This window comes from Lepidochelys kempii, chromosome 7, assembly GCF_965140285.1.
Source record: "Lepidochelys kempii isolate rLepKem1 chromosome 7, rLepKem1.hap1, whole genome shotgun sequence".
NCBI lineage: Eukaryota > Metazoa > Chordata > Testudines > Cheloniidae > Lepidochelys > Lepidochelys kempii.
The window spans coordinates 33,731,048-33,748,958 of record NC_136386.1 but is presented as its reverse complement, the minus strand read 5'-3'; the positions used below and the strand labels follow the sequence as shown (position 1 = coordinate 33,748,958).

General features: G+C 51.1%; 2 protein-coding genes across 2 annotated transcripts; both read left to right on the top strand.

Moving 5' to 3' along the window:
* The first annotated feature begins 2,094 nt into the window (after window positions 1-2,094).
* WDR74 (WD repeat domain 74) lies at window positions 2,095-7,825 on the top strand. Its single transcript, XM_073352088.2, has 11 exons — window positions 2,095-2,948; window positions 3,044-3,150; window positions 3,233-3,354; window positions 4,052-4,109; window positions 4,377-4,520; window positions 4,891-4,992; window positions 5,712-5,812; window positions 6,218-6,273; window positions 6,579-6,721; window positions 6,890-6,946; window positions 7,188-7,825. Exons 1-11 carry the CDS (start codon window positions 2,888-2,890, stop codon window positions 7,368-7,370), a joined length of 1,134 nt encoding a protein of 377 aa, XP_073208189.1. The 5' UTR covers window positions 2,095-2,887; the 3' UTR covers window positions 7,371-7,825.
* An 83-nt stretch (window positions 7,826-7,908) lies between these two features.
* LOC144930721 (uncharacterized) lies at window positions 7,909-17,823 on the top strand. Its single transcript, XM_078853677.1, has 2 exons — window positions 7,909-8,483; window positions 17,257-17,823. The coding sequence occupies exons 1-2, from the start codon at window positions 8,408-8,410 to the stop codon at window positions 17,514-17,516; spliced, it is 336 nt and encodes a 111-aa protein (XP_078709803.1). The 5' UTR covers window positions 7,909-8,407; the 3' UTR covers window positions 17,517-17,823.
* Window positions 17,824-17,911: the final 88 nt, after the last annotated feature.

Below are 17,911 nucleotides of genomic sequence, written 5' to 3'. Positions count from 1 at the left end.
TCCTCCTGCTGGGCTCAGACTCCTTTGGGTGCCTGACATGCTTAGAGCTGGGATGGGCCCCCTCTCATGCTGAAGAAATTCTGTCTTGCACATGCTATAGAGCATTAGGGGTCTCTCCCTGCCCCCTCAAGCTACAGAGATGCTGGCTTGGCACCTGAACTGTGTGGGATGCCTTTAGCCAAAGCTGCCTGGGTATAGCAATCTCCCCTGTGGGCAGAGCTGTAAATCACCAGCTCTCTTCCTCCCAACTCAGACTTTGCTGGGGAGCCCCTGCAGCTGGCCATCTGGCTGATGTGTTCCTGGGTGCAGTAGATGCTGTGAGCAGGGAGGGTTAACCTGTCTGATCCTGTCACAACAGCTGCCTGCCTGGCCTTGGGGAGCCCAGGATTAGCTGAGGCAAACTCCCACCTCAGCCAACCCTGCTGCTAAAAGGGGCCTTGGCAGCCAGCCCTTGGGCTCTCATCTGTCAGGGCAGAACTAAGTCGCTGAGACCTGCTCACCATGGTGGCAGCCGCTCTGTGGGAGGGGAGCTAGCTATGCCAGCACACTCCCCTGCAGCAGCGGGCACTGTGTCCACCTGAGCAGGCCCCTACGAGCTCATTACACACACACACACACACACACCCCACTCTCCCCAGAGGCACCTGCAGGGCTGCATGGGCAGTGGGGACCTGGAGCTGCTAAGCTAACACACCTGCCTTTGCTTTGATGTCACCAGGCCATTCCAGGAGGCGGAGGGTGTGGGTGAACTCTGTGTCTGGGCCATGTGCCCTGGGGGTGCTGCCTGCCCAGCCCTGCTCCCCTGGCACTGCTCTGCCCACCTCTCCTGGCCACACTGTGGTGCAGCCTGCCCCACCCTGACAGCTAGCAGCAAGAACACAGCTTATGCACAGGCTCTGGGAAGCAGGAACCTGAAAGGCCACTGGTCTTGCTCTGGCTTTGCTGAGACCCCCATGCTGTGCTGGGTCTGATGGGAGGAACTTGACCCTGCAGAGGAGGGGCCTGGACAGACTGTGACCCCATAAGGGATGGTATTTGTGCTGCTCACAGAAATTCAGAGACCCCTGGGCATGCAGTTTTTCCATCCTGGGTTGGTGTAGAGCTGAGATGGCCCCTGATTGATGCTACCATATCTGCTGACCTCCTTGACAATCCCTACCCTCTCTCTGTGTATCAGCAGTAGCTGGTGCAGGGAGGGACCATGGCCCACTGGTTAGCTTGCTAGCCTGGGACTTGACAGACCTGGGTTTGATTTTCTGTTTCTCCGCAGATTCCATGTGTGAGCTTGGGCAAGTCACTTAGTCTTTCTATGTGCCTCAGTTCCTCATTAGTTCAATGGGGATAATAGCATGACCCTTCATCCTAAGGGGGCTATGAGGATAAATATATTAAAGCTGGTGAAGTGCCCAGATACTATGGTGATGGGGGCCAGGGATAGATGGATAAATCCACCCCTTGGAGTGGCTCCAGCTGTCTTTCTGTTCCTTCCATTCCTTGTCATCAGGTCTCTCTTCCATCCTTGCTGTGGATGAGGTCTGGATTGTGTGAATGCCTAGGCTCTGCCAGCCCCTGAGTATCTGAGCACCTTCCACATTAGCTACAGCAAAATCCCTAGTGGATTTAACAGTCTGAGGCATCCTTTCCCATACCAAAATACAGACAAAGCCAGAAATTCCCACCCATGTCAGTAGAGATGAGGAAGTTGCAAGAATGGCAAAGAGGGATTACTCTGTGAGATAAGATATATGCGAAGAGGCTGGAGCTCTTTGACCTGAAGGGGCCATTACTGCCTGTGGGGACATTCAGTAATGAAGATACATGGAGGTCAGACTCCAGCCACAGCTGGACTGACTCTTCTCACTTCCGTTTTTGTCTTATTCTGTCAGTTGTGAAGTTCTATTATTATTATTGTTGTTGTTGTTCAGCAACTCCAGTGTAAATAAAGTTTTTTATGGGTGTGTGTCAAATGCTCATTTAACTGACATTTAATGAACCAGGTTTGAATCTCCTGGTCTAATATTTATGTAGAGTTAAATATAAAAAAAACGAGGCACCAACACAATGTGCTGGGTCTCCTCCCATATCAGTTACAAGCGTGTGTATAATAATAGTGCCTAGAGACTCCAACTGACATCTGGGTCCCCTCTTGCTTGGTGCTGCATAAATCCTAACCAAGATCTGGGTACTGCACAGACCCTGATTGAGATTGGGTCCTCTGGCAGACACAGCAAGAGACAGTCCCTGCCCCAAAGTGGTCAGAATCTAAACAGCCAACAAAGGGCACTCTCTGCTCCCTGACTCCACATTCTCGGCTGCACCCTTGAGTGCAGCTGCTGCTTGGGGCATGACACCACGACTCGCTGCTCCATGTTGCTGAGCATCTTGCAGGACTACTACTCTGAGCTGTGCCATCATGTGTGGACGGGGATTCCCCCAGCCCAAATCTTGCCTCAACCCCTGAATTACATCAACTGCTCTGGCTCCCTTACTGCTATGATCCCCCCGCCGCTGTGGGAGGCGGGCAGAGAGTGGAGATTCTCCCCACTGTGGGGAGGGGCAAAAAGGTTGCACAGCATCTCCGCAAGCAACTCACAAAATCTGGGTTGGTCGGTCGGGGAAAGGGTGCACAATGAACAGGCAGCAGCGGGGAACGTTGCGAGTAGCACTAGGTGTAGGCAGGAAAGGGTTCGCTGTGACACCACAGAGCGGAAGTGGCTTCAGCCGGACCTCTCACGCATCGCGCAGTCTAACAGGCATCCGTCTTGCGGCGTAACACCGTAAGCGGTCCGGCTCCGCACCACTTCCGTTCTCTTTCAGCACACTCCGACCCACCTGAACAGACAGGAGGAAGCGAGCCGGAGCGGATAGAGAGCCATACCGGGGCAAGATGGCGTCTTCTGCGCGCTGGAATCACGTGTGGGTTGGATCCGAGACTGGCATCCTGAAAGGTATCGGGGAGGGGGTCGTGATGGGGGGGGGGGCTGTGTCTTGTCCCATTTCCCCTACTGCCCCCGGCTGTGACCATTTCTCGTCTCTTTCCTAGGGGTGAACCTGCGGCGGAGACAAGCCACCAATTACGTGGCGGCCTCGGCGCTGCGTCGGGATGAGGGCGTCTGCGCCATGTGCTGGGGGGACCCCTCCGAGTCCGAGGTGAGGGGCCCGGGGCTGCAGCCGGGGGGCTCGGGGCGACGGGCTGCAGCAGGGGCGCCTCCTGACCACTCTCCTTCCCCAGATCCTCGTCGGCTGCCTGGATCGGTCGGTGAAGCTGTTCAGCACCGAGAAGGGAAAGTTCACAGAGTCGCGGCAATGTCTGGGCGGGGAGGGCTCGTTCTGCGGCCTGGCCGTGCACGACAGGTGGGTCCCGCGCCCCGAACCTGGCAGCTGCCCCCCAGCTCCCTCGTTCCTGTCTCCAGCTTTTTATCTGTGGGCCCATCTAACCCCAGGTTTCACCCATCCCCCGTCCTCTCCCGGGATCGGGCCTATCTAACTCCAGGTCGCTCATATTCTCTCCCTTCTGGGACTCAGACTCAGGGACTCCTCTATCCCCAAGTCTCCTCCTCTCCGTCCTATCAGACCTGTAGATCCATCTAACCCTGGGTCTCATGCAGCCACCCCCTGGATTAGATCATTTACCCTTTCCTGCTCCCTGCCACTTCCAGGTTAGACCCGGGAGCTCCTTGAACCTCATATCACAACATGCATGCACACGCCTACCTTTGGATCAGACCAATGGCCCCATCTAGCCTGCTGTCCTGTCTCTTAAAGCAGCTGATGTTGGATGGCTCACTACCCTGCTTCCAAAAACAAATACACCCATTGTGGGGTAGAGCGGTGAGAAGCATTTCTTTCACTCTCTTTAGGCAGGATATTCGAGTTCCCTTTGTGACACCCACTCCTTGTCTGCCTGTACATCCATCCATCTCTCCCCCTAATTCCAGTAGTGAGTGTGGCCTGTGCCTGCTGTTAGAAACTAACAATGATTTATTTCTCTCTCCTCCCTACCTGGATTTTCTCCCTCTTCACCCCCCCACCATTTGGCCGGCATGTGCAGTTCCATCATCACCTGTGTGGAGTCTGGTCTCCTCAAGGTCTGGCGGGATGCTGAAAACGTAAGGCTCGTATGGGGAGAGGCCGGGGGCAGTGGATGCTGGGTTGGTGGTGGGGTATGGCTAAGTGGAGGATGCTGCATTCGGAAGGAATCTGAGCCGGATTAGGGCTAACACTATTTTCTCCCAGGCTGGTCCCAGGGAGCTGAGCTGTGTGGGGACAATTCCTGTTTGCTCTGTGGGGAGGGGTAAGTGCAGTGGATCTCAGTCCTGCCAGGACTCCCGCACAGTGGGGTATCATAACTCTCTCTTTTCTGCTGTCCCATTTAGGTGGAAACCCAGGTGGGGGCTGGCGTGTGCTGTATGCGCCAGAACCCGGCCCAGCCGCAGTGTGTGGGGACAGGTGGGAAGGAGAATGCTCTGAAGGTCTGGGACTTGCACCAGCCTGAGGAACCCATCTTCCGTGCCAAAAATGTGAGTACTTGCCCTAGACATGTCCCCTACCAGCCCATGGTCTAGGGAGCCCTTGCCCTACTCCCACCTGGCCATACCCTCTATCAGCATCTGCCCTGGCTGCCTTGGGGGGAGGGAAGCCCTTGGCCTGGCCCTAAGTCTATCTCCTACCCCGTTGGGGGAGAGTCTGTCCTAACCTCACTCCTTGTTCCCTGATCCTGAGCCCCACTATACACATTCTTCCTCCCTCCGTCTCTCCCCCAAATCCCTGGCAAGATCTACGTTTCATCTCCTGTTGCTCCCCGGAGCCCAGCGCCCTCTCGGGCCATGTGGGAGCAAACCCAGCCCAGGCCTTGTGGTTCCACTTACCCCGCCTTGCCCCTCTCGGCAGGTGCGGAATGACTGGCTCAATCTCCGGGTGCCTGTCTGGGAGCGTGACCTGCAGTTTCTACCTGGCTCTGAGAAGATTGTCACCTGCACTGGGCACCACCAGGTAGGATCCTGAGGGGTGGATTGGGATGCACTGCAGGGTCTGCAGTCTGCAGGGGGGTAGGGGGGGTTAGGGTCTGGAGGAGGATGTAGGTAGGAGGATTGGATTCTGGAGGAGGTCGGGGGAGGGAGCTGGGTTGAGGTGGGAAATGGATCACGGTCTGGGGAGCCCGCAGAGGGGGAGGGATGAGCAGACTGGGGTCTGAGAGGCTGGGAGTTGAGGGAGGGGGACCTGGGGAGGGGGAGATGGGAAAGGGGATCAGTCTGAGGTGCAAATGGATAGGGGATTGTGGAGCAGGGGGAATGGAGGGGAAATAGTTGGTGTGATAGGGATGTAGGATTGGGGTCTGAAGGGGTTGGGGAAGGGAATATCAGGGTCTGAGGTGCAGGGGGATTGCGGAGCTGGGGAAATGGAGGGAAGGGTTGAGCAATAGAGGTGTTAGATTGGGGTTTGGAAGGGTTGGGCAGATGGGGAAGAGGAGCAGGGTCTGAGGTTCATTGGATGCAGGGCCGGAGGAGCCTGGGGGAGGGAAGGGGAATTAGTTTGAGGTGCAGAGGATGGAGGGGTGGAGGAGCTGGGGGGAGGGGCATTCAGGTGTTTGGAGGGTTCGTATCCTGACAGCTGACCTCTGATGCCCCCAGCTCACCTGCTTGGGGCAGAGTGGTTGCCTGCCAGGGAGGGGGTGTGCAGGGCCACTTAGATGCCCTCTATGTCTCTCGCAGGTGCGGCTGTACGACCCCAGTTCCCCACAGCGGCGCCCTGTGCTGGAGGCGACCTATGGGGAGTACCCCCTCACAGCCCTCTCCCTCACCCCTGCTGCTGAGTGAGTCACTCTCCCTGCTGAGGGGGAGGAGGAACTGAACACAGTTGGGGGAAGATAGGGCAGGGCAGTGGCTCTGTGGCCTGGGGTGAGGCACCGATAACGAATGCCAAGGGCAGGCAGCTGAGAGCTATTCAGAGCTCAGCACCAGACCTCCATTTGGTTCTGTTTGGTGGGAGGCAGCACTGGCTCCTGGGTTAGAGCAGGGGGGCTGGGAGTCTGGCTCCTGGGGGTCTGTTCCCAGATCTGTGTGGAGAGAGGGGTGGAGGGGAAGGAGTTGCTGATGGCTCCTTGGTGGGTGGTGGAGTGCAGAAGTTCGGCTGGGCAGTGGGTGTCCCTGGGACCATGGGTGGGGAGTTAGAGTGGTGGCTCCCGTCCTGCCTGTGTCTGATAACCATCTCCTTGCAGCTCTGTAGTGGTAGGCAGCTCGCACGGGGACATGGCTGTCATCGACCTGCGGCAAGGTGAGCTGGGGCGTGGCTGCAGCCCACAATGCTTTGCTGCTGCCAGCCACAGGGTATGGGGGGCTCATGTTGGGAGGGAGTATGGGGTTCTGTAGGGGCGGGGGAATGGTGTTTCTCTTGGGGTAGGGGAGAAGCCTATGGGGGTGGAGGACGGATTCATGGGGGTGGGGAGTTAGGAGGTGGAGGCTGGGTTGGGGTGGAGGCTGGGTTGTCAGTGGAGAGGATGCTACTGGACCCTCTAGCTTGGATATCTGGGGGTGAGCCTGGGGGCTGGCTCAGTGATGATCCATCTCCCTCTGTGGCAGGACGGCTGGTGAAATGCCTGAAGGGCTTTGCTGGAAGCGTGCGCAGCGTCCAGTGTCACCCAACCCTCCCACTCGTGGCTTCCTGTGGCCTTGACCGCTTCCTGCGGGTACATAATATCGAGGACAAACGCCTGGTACACAAGGTGAGAGCTGCGCCCTTGCCCACCCCATGCACAGCACCCCTGCTGGTAGTGCCTCAGCTGCCATTGCTCCTGCCCCACCCCCTGCTGGGAGAGGCTGGAGCTGCAGTGATTCCCTCTTCCTTATGGACTTGTTGCTGTATCCTGATCTCTAACCCCCGTTGTTTGCAGGTGTATCTGAAGTCCCGGCTGAACTGCCTGCTGCTGACCAGCCGTGAGAGGTGGGAGGTGAGTGTGGTGGGAGCTCCATTGGTGGGGTTGCTGCACCTTTGCTGCCTCTCTCCTGGCTGCATTGTTATTGGGTTGAGGGCTGTTGGGGGCAGGGAGCTGGGGAGAGACCCCAGGGCTGGGGCCTCCTGCTCCCCTAAACCTGCTTAAGGTGGTGGGTAGGGACCCTTCCCTTGTTCTTCCATGGAGGCCCCTTCACCTAGTCAGGGGGTGCTACTTGCTTTGACTGCCTACCCCCCAGGATGAAGAGCCTGAACCTGCAGCCCCCCAAGCAGATGTGAAGGAGGAAGAAGATGAGCTGTGGGATGGCATGGAGACAGTGGCTACCAAAACAGTGCTCAAGCGCAATATGGACCCCCATGTCCGGGAGACCCAGCTAGGCAAGCGGCCCAAGAAGCAGAAGAGAACGAGCGCTGGGCCTTGAGGGGGGCAAGTGGGGAGCCTGTGCCCAAGCCAGAAAGCATAATGAACTCGCTCCCCACCCTGGCCATAGGGACTACAACTTGGACAAGGGGAAGGGAAGCTTCATGTCTCTGCTCACCAGGGGCACCAGCCTCTCCCCTGTGGCTGAAAGGGATTGGGGTGGAGGAGGGGTGGAAATGTGCCAGCCCTAGCTTGGGGTTGGCAGGGCCCTAACCTCTCAGAGAATGTGCCCCAGCTGGGACAAACATAATGCACAGGCAGGTTGGGTTGGGGGCAGCCACAGCCCCCTAAGGGGCTGGAGGGCAGAGCTGTATCTATTAAGGCCCGTTCCATGGCCCAGCTGGTGATGGGTTGGGAGAGGAGCAGATACTTGGGGTGAGGGATTTGGACCTTGCCTCTGCATCCCCAAGCTGTAATGGCCATCACACAGCAGTGTAAAAAGAACCTATAACTGTGCCTTGTCCTGGAGGTGTGTGTGTCTGTGCGTGGGGGGTGAGCCCTACTCTGCCGGTGAGTCCAGTGCCTGTGTGGGGAGGACTGCCCCCAAGGTGGGTATTGGGGGAGGGGCCCCTGTACATAGATTTCCCCCCCCATGGAGCTGTTCTGTGCCCATGCTATTGGCTCACCCTTCTCTGCCCTGCCCCAGCAGTGGAGTCTCCTACATGGCCCCTCCTTGAGGAGCCTCTGCCTCCAGGGGGCCAGTCTCACCTGGGGCGGGCAGGACACGTGGGAGACGCAGCCAGGAGCCGCCGTGGAGGAGCCGGAGGCGGGGCCGTGCCCCCGGGCGTGGTGCAGCCGGGGCCGTGCCCCCGGGCGTGGTGCAGCCGGGGCCGCTGGGAGGGGTCCGTGGGGGCAGGCCCGAGCCGGGCGGGGCGCTGAGTGCAGCGGGTCCCCACGCTAGGAACCGGGGCCGTGCTCCGGGCCAAGCCCTCCCCTGGAGACTGCGACGGGGAGGTGCCGCCGGGCGCTGACCTCACAAAGCGCCCGGGGAGCGCGCGGCGTCCGGAGCCGAGGGCTCCAGGCGGCGGCAGCGCACCCATGGGCTGCATGCACTCCGGCCGCCGGGCCCGCGCCGAGGGGTCGGACGGAGCAGAGGGGCCCAGCGACACTGCAGGTGAGGAGATTACTGCCTTGGGGGGGGGGCTACACGTGGGGGCATCCTGAGGGGCGCGGGGGGGGAATCCCTGCAGGCGCGGGAACTGCAGGCACGGGTAACCTCTGGACGAGGAAAGGAGGAGTCTACAAGTGGGCTTCTAGGGGGAGGCTGTGCAGGGGGTGGGGCTACACGTGTTGGGGATCTTCAGGGGTTTCCTGCATTGGGGAGAGGGGGATCATGGGGCATCCGCAAGGAAGGGGGGTGTACACATGGTTTATGCATCCGATGAAGTGAGCTGTAGCTCACGAAAGCTCATGCTCAGATAAATTGGTTAGTCTCTAAGATGCCACCAGTACTCCTTTTCTTTTTGCGAATACAGACTAACACCACTGCTACTCTGAAACATGGGGGATGGAGTCCCTACAGGGGAAGGATACTGGGTCCTTCATGCTGCTCCCTGATAGATAGAAATCTCTGTCAGTCTGTCCATCTGAGGGGCTCCTTTGGCCCCTGCTCCCTCCAGGTCACGCTCCTACCCCTGGGTCTGCTGGGGTCGCAGTCCACATTGCACTCTGTGTCTTTGGGTTTATTCGCTGGGGAAATTCCCATCCCTATTGTACCCAGAGCAGAGGGGAATCCAGGCATTCTGATGCCTAGCTATCCCACCGCTGTGACCAGCTAGACCCCACTGTTCTCCTAGAGCCAGGAGTAGAACCCAGGAGCTCTGGATCCCCAGCTTCCCACTGGACAACACTACTTCATGATGGCTCTTCATTTGCCTTATCTTAGAGCTTGTAAAGGTATAGAATAAATATAAAATTAGAGAATTAAAGTTAGCTTTAGTTTGACTGAAGAAATGTGTTGTAAAGAAAGGCTTTGAAGGTAATGAGCTATAGGGCCAGAAGACATGAAGTAGGGAGGATGTCTGGTTCAAAGAATAACTAATGAAATAAGGCGACATTTCTGAAGAGAAGGCCTCTGACTGATAGGGGTGACTGCAGATGGTTTTAAATAAGACAAAGAGAATCTGTTTTACAATAAGCCAACATGGCCCTTCACATTCTACACACCAGTGTTACTGAAAAACGTAGGGCCCATATGAACCCATGTTTAGCCCATTTGTAATTCTCTTAATCAGATGCTTATAAATGTTTTGTTATTGTCTGGATGTGGTAAATTGCTTATTATTTAGGCTTTGTAGGCAATTTGTTTAGAACAATTGTATAAATATCATTTGGCCTTTGGATTTAACAAAGGAATTTATAGTTAAATCAGTATCCTGATAATAGCCTGCATAAATAATAATTCCAATGTTTTGGCACCCGTGGCAGGACAAATGACAATAATTTCAGTTGTTCTAAACTCCAGAGTGAAGGGGTTGCGACCAATGCTCTGGGGCTAACATAAGAATGGCCATACGGGGTCAGGCCAATGGTCTATCTAGCCTCGTATCTTGTCGTCTGACTGTGGCCAATGCCAGATGCTTCAGAAGGAATGACTAGAAGAAGGGGGCAATTATCAAGTGTTCCATCTCCTGTTGTCTCCTCCCAGCTTCTCACAGTTAAGGGAATTAGGACACCCAGAGTGTGGGGTGGCATTCCTGACCGTTTTGGGTAATAACCATTCCTGGACCTATTCTCCAGGAATTATCTATTCATTATTTAATCCAGTTATAGTTTTGGCCTTCACAATATCCCCTGGCAATGAGTTCCACAGGTTTACTGTGTGTTGTGTGAAATTGTATTTTCTTTTGTTTGTTTTAAACCTGCTGTTTATTACTTTCATTCGGTGACCTCCGGTTCTTGTGTTATGTGAAAGGGTAAATAACACGTCCTTATGCACTTTCTCCACAGTATTCATGATTTTGTAGACCTCGATCATATCCCCTTTTAGTCATCTCTTTTCCAGGCTGAACACTCCCAGTCTTTTTAATCTCTCCTCAGATGGAAGCTGTTCCATACTCCTAATAATTTTTTGTCCTTCTCTGTACCCTTTCCAATTCTAATATCTTTTTTGAGATGCGGTGACCAGAACTGCACGCAGTATTCAAGATATGGGCATACTATGGATTTATATAGTGGCATTATGATATTTTCTGTCTTATTGTCTATCCCTTTCCTAATGGTTCCTAACATTCTGTTCACTTTTTTGACTGCTGCTGCACATTGAGCGGATGTTTTCAAAGAACTCTCCACAATGACTCCAAGATCTCTTTCTTGAGTGGTAAGAGCTAATTTAGACTCCATTGTTTGGTATGTGTAGTGGGGATTATGTTTTCCAATATGCATTACTTTGCATTTATCAACACTGAATTTCATTTGTCATTTTGTTGCCCAGACACCCAGTTTTGTGAGATCCCTTTGTAGCTCTTCGCAGTCTGCTTTCGACTTAATTATTTTGAATAATTTTGTAAAATCTACACATTGCCACCTCACTGTTCACCCCCTTTTCCATATAATTTATAAATATGTTGAACAGCACTGGTCCCAGTACAGATCTTTGGGGGACCCCACTATTTACCTCGCTCCATTCTGAAAACTGACCATTTATTCCTACCTTTGTTTCCTGTCTTTTAACCAGTTACTGATCCATGAGAAGACCTTCCTTTTATCCCATGACTGCTAAGTTTGCTTAAGAGCCTTTGGCGAGGGACCTTGTCAAAGACTTTCTGAAAGTCCAAATACGCTATATCCACTGGATCACTCTTGTGCATGTGTTTGTTGACCTCAAAGAATTCAAATAGATTGGTGAGGCATGATGTCCCTTACAAACGCTGTGTTGACTCTTCCCCCAACAAATTGTATTCATCCACGTGTCCGATAATTCTGTAGTTTACTATAGTTTCAACCAATTTGCCTGGTATTGAGTTAGGCTTACTGGCCTGTAATTGCTATGATCGCCTCTGGAGACTTTTTTTAAACAATTGCTATCACATTAGCTATCCTCCAGTGATCTGGTACAGGAGCTGACTTAAGCGATAGGTTACATACCACAGTTAGTAGTTCTGTAGTTTAATTATTGAGTTCCTTCAGAACTCTTGGGTGCATACCATCTGGTCCCAGTGCCTTATTACTCTGAGTGTATGTGTGGGTGTGGGGGAGGGTTTAGAGCTGGAGAGGGAGCAGAGGGTTGGGGAGGGGGAAGGGGGTGCGGCTGCTGGATCCAGGCAGTGCTCACCTTGGGTGGCTCTGTGCAAGTGGCAATATGTCCCTGCTGCTCCTAGGCAGGGTCGTGGTTAGGTGGCTCTGTGTACTGCCCCCACCCTGCCCTGAGTACTGGCTCCACAGCTCCCATTGACCAGGAACCAAGGCCAATGGGAGCTGCAGGGGCGGTGCCTGTGGCCAGAGGCAGCATACAGTGCCACCTAGCTGCACCTCTGCCTATGAGCAGCAGGGACAGGTCGCAGGGAGATTCATGAGGTGAGTGCTGCCCGGATCAGGCACCCTGCATCCCCTCCTGCGCCCCAACCCCCTGTCCTGTGCCCCCTCTCGCACCCAATCTCCCTCCCAGAGCCTGCACTCTGTACCCCCTCCCACACTCCAAACCCCTTGTGGCCGTTCCTCCGCCTAGGAGCAGTAGGGACATGTTGCTGCTTCCAAGGAGCCATGTGGAGGCAGGTAGGGAGCCTGCCAGATCCGCACCAACCGGACTATAAACTGGACTTTCAATGAAGATCAGAAATGCTGGTTTATAGAGCTTTCCGGTAGGTAAAGTGCCAGATAACACAGCTTTTACTGTATATATACAGTAATAAGTCTAATTCTATACTGCCAGTAGAGAATTCTCTCCCAAAGAGAAATTCAGTAACATAAGGGGAATAGAGAGAAGTAGTTTGGATACCTATGTAAAAGAATGCTTGGCGGAGCACAGCAGGGATCCATTCTTCACACAATGCACAGTCAGCCTGTGGAACTCATTGCCAGGGAATGCTGCAAAGGCCAAAAGTAAAACTAGATTTTAAAAAAAAGAATTAGATAAGCTCATAGAGGATAGGTCGAACAATGTCTATTAGGCAAAATGGTCAGAGATGCAAGCCCATGCTCTGGGTGTCCTTAAATGTCTGACTGCCAGAAGCTGGGACTGGACAACAGGAGATGGATCACTCAGTAAATTGCCCTTTTCTGTTCCTTCCACCTGAAACATCTGGCACCGGCCACTGTTGGAAGACAGGATACTGGGCTAGGTGGACCAATGGTCTATCCCAGTATGGCCATTCTTATGTTCTTATGAATGCCACAAATAAATTCCGGGCAGAGCACAACAAAGGTCTGTTGAATGCCGTAAATAGATAAATTATTGGCAGGGCATGGCAGAGGTCCATTGACGGCCATTGGAATTTTAAAGAGTAATGCCCAAGGGAGACCATGGAGAGAACAGTAGTTGTAGTTACAGAATAGGTGCAAAAAAGCACAAAGTTAAGCTAGTAACCAAGAAATCATCTGATGTGTCACTTTGGGAGATAAGTGATTTAAGGAAAAAGAGCAAGGAGCTAAAAGGAACTGTTGCGCAAATTAACACTGCATAGGTGGTGAGGACTACCACCTCTGTGGTTTTGTCCCTAGAAGCCTTTACAGCCATTCTGAAGGAAAATGGGCCACTTTCCCAAGAACGGTCTGTAAATAATCAATTGTACGTGACTGCTGCAGAGACTACAGAGACAATCTGATTTGCATAATTTGACTATGGACAATTTATTCAAAATCACTAAATGGAAATAAGGGGGTTCCACTGGAACTCGACTGCCTCCAAATTTACCAGTGGGGAATCTAATCGCGGCATGGTTGTGTAAAAATAATTAGAGCAGTGCAAGGAGAGTTAAGCAAACATGTTTTTTAAAAAATGGAAATAAATTTGTGTAATTATGTAAGGTTTTAAGGCCCTAAACCAGCGCTCCTGGTTTGTAGAACCCTATTTTGTGTGGTTTAAAATTAGTTGGTTTTAAAAGATTTCACTAAAAATCTGTTTGAATTTTTCATTCAAAGTTGCAAAACAGACAGACACTTTTTGCCAAACACAGGTAGCTCGTGTTATTTAGCTTTGCTATTTAGCATTTAAACCTTTGGGTACCTCAATGCTTTTATAAAGTTAAAGATCCTTCTAAATAAGGGCTAGAGGATGTGGCAGGGGCGGCCAGAACCTGGCTAGTGGGGAGAGACCCTGATCCTATTGTAGTAATAAAACAGCAGGTAAATGAATGAAGAGACAGTGCACTCCTGGGGCAACAGCAGCAGAAAGGAATACAAAAGAAACAATGTAGGAACAGGGAGCCTTAAGGTGGCTCTAAGTATCAGTCACTTTGGTAAGAGTACATGGAAATTCTGTAAACACAAAACAGTTACACTTCACATGAAAATTGATATATGGCTAATATAATGTTATAGAAAATAAAAAATTCTAGTTAAAGTATGGAAGGAATGTGCATTTCCCCCATGGAATATGTAAAAGGGGTAAAAGAAACATAAATGATTTATTTCAATAAAATCCTCTAAAAGCTCCAAAGAGGAGCCAGAATAGGTTGTTTTTTCTTTTTCAGATGGCTGTGTACTTTGGAAACAGAAGCCAACCCAGAACCAAGGAAGATTAGTGAATATAAGAAACGGAGCTTAACCATTAAAAATCTGTCCAAAAGTTTTGTTTAACTGTCGTGTAAAATAAATGTTATTAAGGGAGTGAAAACCTACATGGCAGTGTTTTATAAATGGAAAAAGAATAATTCTACTAAAGCTAATTGAATACAGGATTAAAATGCCTTAAAATGAAAACAAATCCAAATAATGGCTTAGGGTTAAATCCATTAAGGAGATACTGTATAATAATGGTTAGCTTATTCATGCACCAGCTTTATTGAATTTCACTCATTTGCAGTCCCTGGAATTTGGTCAAAAATGCTTAAATACTATTAAAAGGACTTTATGGACAAAAATTTAAGCTTTAAAATGCTGAAACCTGCCATGGAGGGGCAGCAGCAAAACTGAGGGAACTAGTAAAATTGGCATCGAAGCTAAACTATTTGGGACTGGTATGTCACTTTGAAATCAAGCTGAAATAGAGTGGCTGTGGGAATATGCATTTTAACAGAAGCTAGCAGCAGAAAGATTGCATCCATTTAAGAAGGAACAATCAGTTACACACATACAAAATAGGAAATGACTGCCTAGGAAGGAGTAGTGTGGAAAGGGCTCTGAGGGTCATAGTGGACCACAAGCTAAATATGAATCAACAGTGTAATGCTTTTGCAAAAAAAGCAAACATCATTCTGGGATGTATTAGCAGGAGTGTTGTAAGCAAGACACAAGAAGTAATTCTTCAACTCTACTTTGCGCTGATTAGGGCTCCAGTTCCGGGTGCCACATTTCAGAAAGGATGTGGACAAACTGGAGAAAGTCCAGAGAAGAGCAACAAAAATTATTAAAGGTCTAGAAAACATGACCTATGAGGGATGACTGAAAAAACTGGGTTTGTTTAGTCTGGAAAAGAGAAGACTGAGAGGGGACATGATAACAGTTTTCAAGTATGTAAAAGGTTGTTACAAGGAGGAGGAAGAAAAATTGTTTTTCTTATCCTCTGAGGATAGGACAAGAAGCAATGGGCTTAAATTGCAGCAAGGGAGGTTTAGATTGGACATTAGAAAAAACTTCCTGTCAGGGTGGTTAAGCACTGGAATAAATTGCCTAGGTAGGTTGTGGAATCTCCATCACTTGAGATTTTCAAGAGCAGGTTAGTCAAACACCTGTCATGAATGGTCTAGATCAGTGGTTCTCAAAGCCGGTCCGCCGCTTGTTCAGGGAAAGCCCCTGGTGGGCCGGACTGGTTTGTTTACCTGCCACGTCTGCAGGTTCGGCTGACCGCGGCTCTCACTGGCTGCGGTTTGCCGCTCCAGGCCAAGGGGAGCTGCAGGAAGGGCGGCCAGCACGTCCCTTGGCCCACACCACTTCCCGCAGTGGGAAGTGCCAGTGGGAGCTGCGATCAGCTGAACCTGCGGACGTGGCAGTTAAAAAAAACTGGTCCGGCCCGCCAGGGACTTTCCCTGAACTTTGAGAACCACTGGTCTAGATAATTAGTCCCGCCACGAGTGCAGGGGACTGGACTGGATGACCTGTCCAGGTCCCTTTTAGTTCTATGATTAAATGAGGAAGTGTTTTCAACAAGAGGTAGCATCTAGGGTATTGTATCTTAAAAATGAAGAAAGTAAAGAATATATTGAGAAAAAGCATGATGTAATTTAATTTTTTTCTTTTCTTTTTTTGAAATGCACAAGGTAAAATTAAGTCGCTATCATGAAAGGTAAAAAGCAAAAGCAATAATATGCATAGTATATTGTAAATACATGCTGTATAAAATAAAAGCATCCTTAAGTGACAGAACAAAGAAGGTTGCCCTCTTTTATGACCACAGAAAACTTAAAGATTAGGTACAAGGGAGGTAATCCTCATTGGTGCAGGGTAAGAAAGGAACAAGAGTCCAATACCATGAAGTTTGTGGGGAAAAAAGCCTTGGCCAGAGTGTTAACAGTGGGAGTACTGGAAAGCTCTACAACACATATGGTGTTGCATGGCAATTACAAGGTTTGGAAAGCCCCAGAACTGGACTGCTGTTTACATTTGGAGGACACTTACATAGACAGGTGTAATATCTTACTGACCCTTGTCAGCATGTAAATACACTCTGGGGGAGCAATCTCCAAATTGCACAGTACAGCTGAGACGCTGCTGGGAAGTTGGTGAAGCAAAAACTATCTGTGCTGGTAACGGCAAAGCAAGCTTATAATGTGGGACTACACATCCATAGTAATGGTGGTCATTTAACATTTTGGTAATTACCAGTGTTATTGTGGTGATTATTCTAATTCTATATTGCAAAGTTTGGCAGTTGTATAAAATTGTAGAAGTATGTTTGAATGCTTAATGTAGTAAAACCCACATGTATGTAGGGTTTCAAAGTGGGGAATGTAGAATAAATAAAAATTAGAGAATTCAAGTTACCTTAGGTTTGTCTGAAGAAATGTGTGTGGTAAAGAAAGGCCTTGAAAGTAATTAGTTACAGGGCCAGAAGGCATGAAGTAGGGAGCATATCTGGTTCAAAGAATAACTAATGAAATAAGGAGACATTTCTGAAAAGAGGGCCTCTGACTGTTAGGGGTGACTCAGGTGGTTTTAAATAAAACAAAGAGAATCTGTTTTACAATGAGCTAACATGGCCCTTCCCACACCAGTGTTATCGCAAAAATTAGGGCCCATGTAAACCCAGGTCCAAAGGAAAAACTGTTGGACAGCAGAAAGAAGGGGACAGATAGAGAGGAAAGACCTGGGGGAGAAAGGAGTTTGTAATCTTATCTGAATTAAGACTGGGAATAAGGGTGACCTGTTTCCAACTGTTTTTTAGCTGAAGTCAGTACCTGGCACAGACATCACTTATTAGTTAAAGGGTAGAAAAAAGTTAAGTCTTAAAGGGTTATTTGCTAATACCTGCCTGGCTATATTGTAGCTGACCAATGTGGGTATATGTACCCACGGGGTTTAGCCCATTTGTAAGTATCTTGATCAAAGGCTTATAAATGTTTTGTTGTTGTCTGGATGTGGTAAATTGCTTATTATTTGGGGTTTGTAGGCATGTTTAGAGCAATTGTATAAATACTATTTGGCCTTTGGATTTAATAAAGAAATTTATGGTTAAATCAGTGTCATGACAATATCCTGCATAAATAATTCCAACAAAAAGGAAGGATGGGTGACGCCTGGGGTATTCATGTGGTCTGGTCAAGATGCTGATAGCCTACGCTCCTCCATTGCAGACAGCAAGCTCAGGCCTAGGTGCAAGCAGCAGCTGCGGATCGCGGACCCAACCCCAGAGGTGCATTCATCTGAGAGCCTCAAGATCCGCGTCATCTGGAGACGTGTCTCCATCTTTGGTAGCCGGCGTGATTCCATAAGGAGCACCAAGAGCACTACCTCTGCCACCACGCTGCCTGGGGCCAGCGATTCTGGCCCAGAGAGCCGTCCCGAGGCCGCCGAGGCCAAGGCCGAGGCCGCTGGGGAAAAGCTTCCATCCTAGACGTCTGCCCTGCTGCTAGCAGAGAGGGGGAATAAACATAACTTTTACAGCTGCTTCTGTGCTGGGCTTACTGCCCCCTGGGCTGGGGAGCAGAGCCCCATGGCAGGGTGTGGGCTCCCTGGCCACCTGCGGAGCGTGTGTGTGGTTGGGGGGGACAGCAGCTCTGCACGGGCAGTTTCAGAGCTGCCTGGGCTGTGGGGGGCCCAGTGCCCTGCAGGGCGGGCAGAAGTCGCTGAGCCTGCAGCCAGGGGCCGGGCGGGGGCTGCTGCCCTGGGGCGACCCGCGCGAGCTCCACGCCCCACCGGGGTTACGAGAGGTCAGAACTGTCGATGGCAATCGCGGCCCCTTTAAGAAGCCGGTCCCCGGGGAGGGGGCGTGGCACGTCTCGGCGTGAC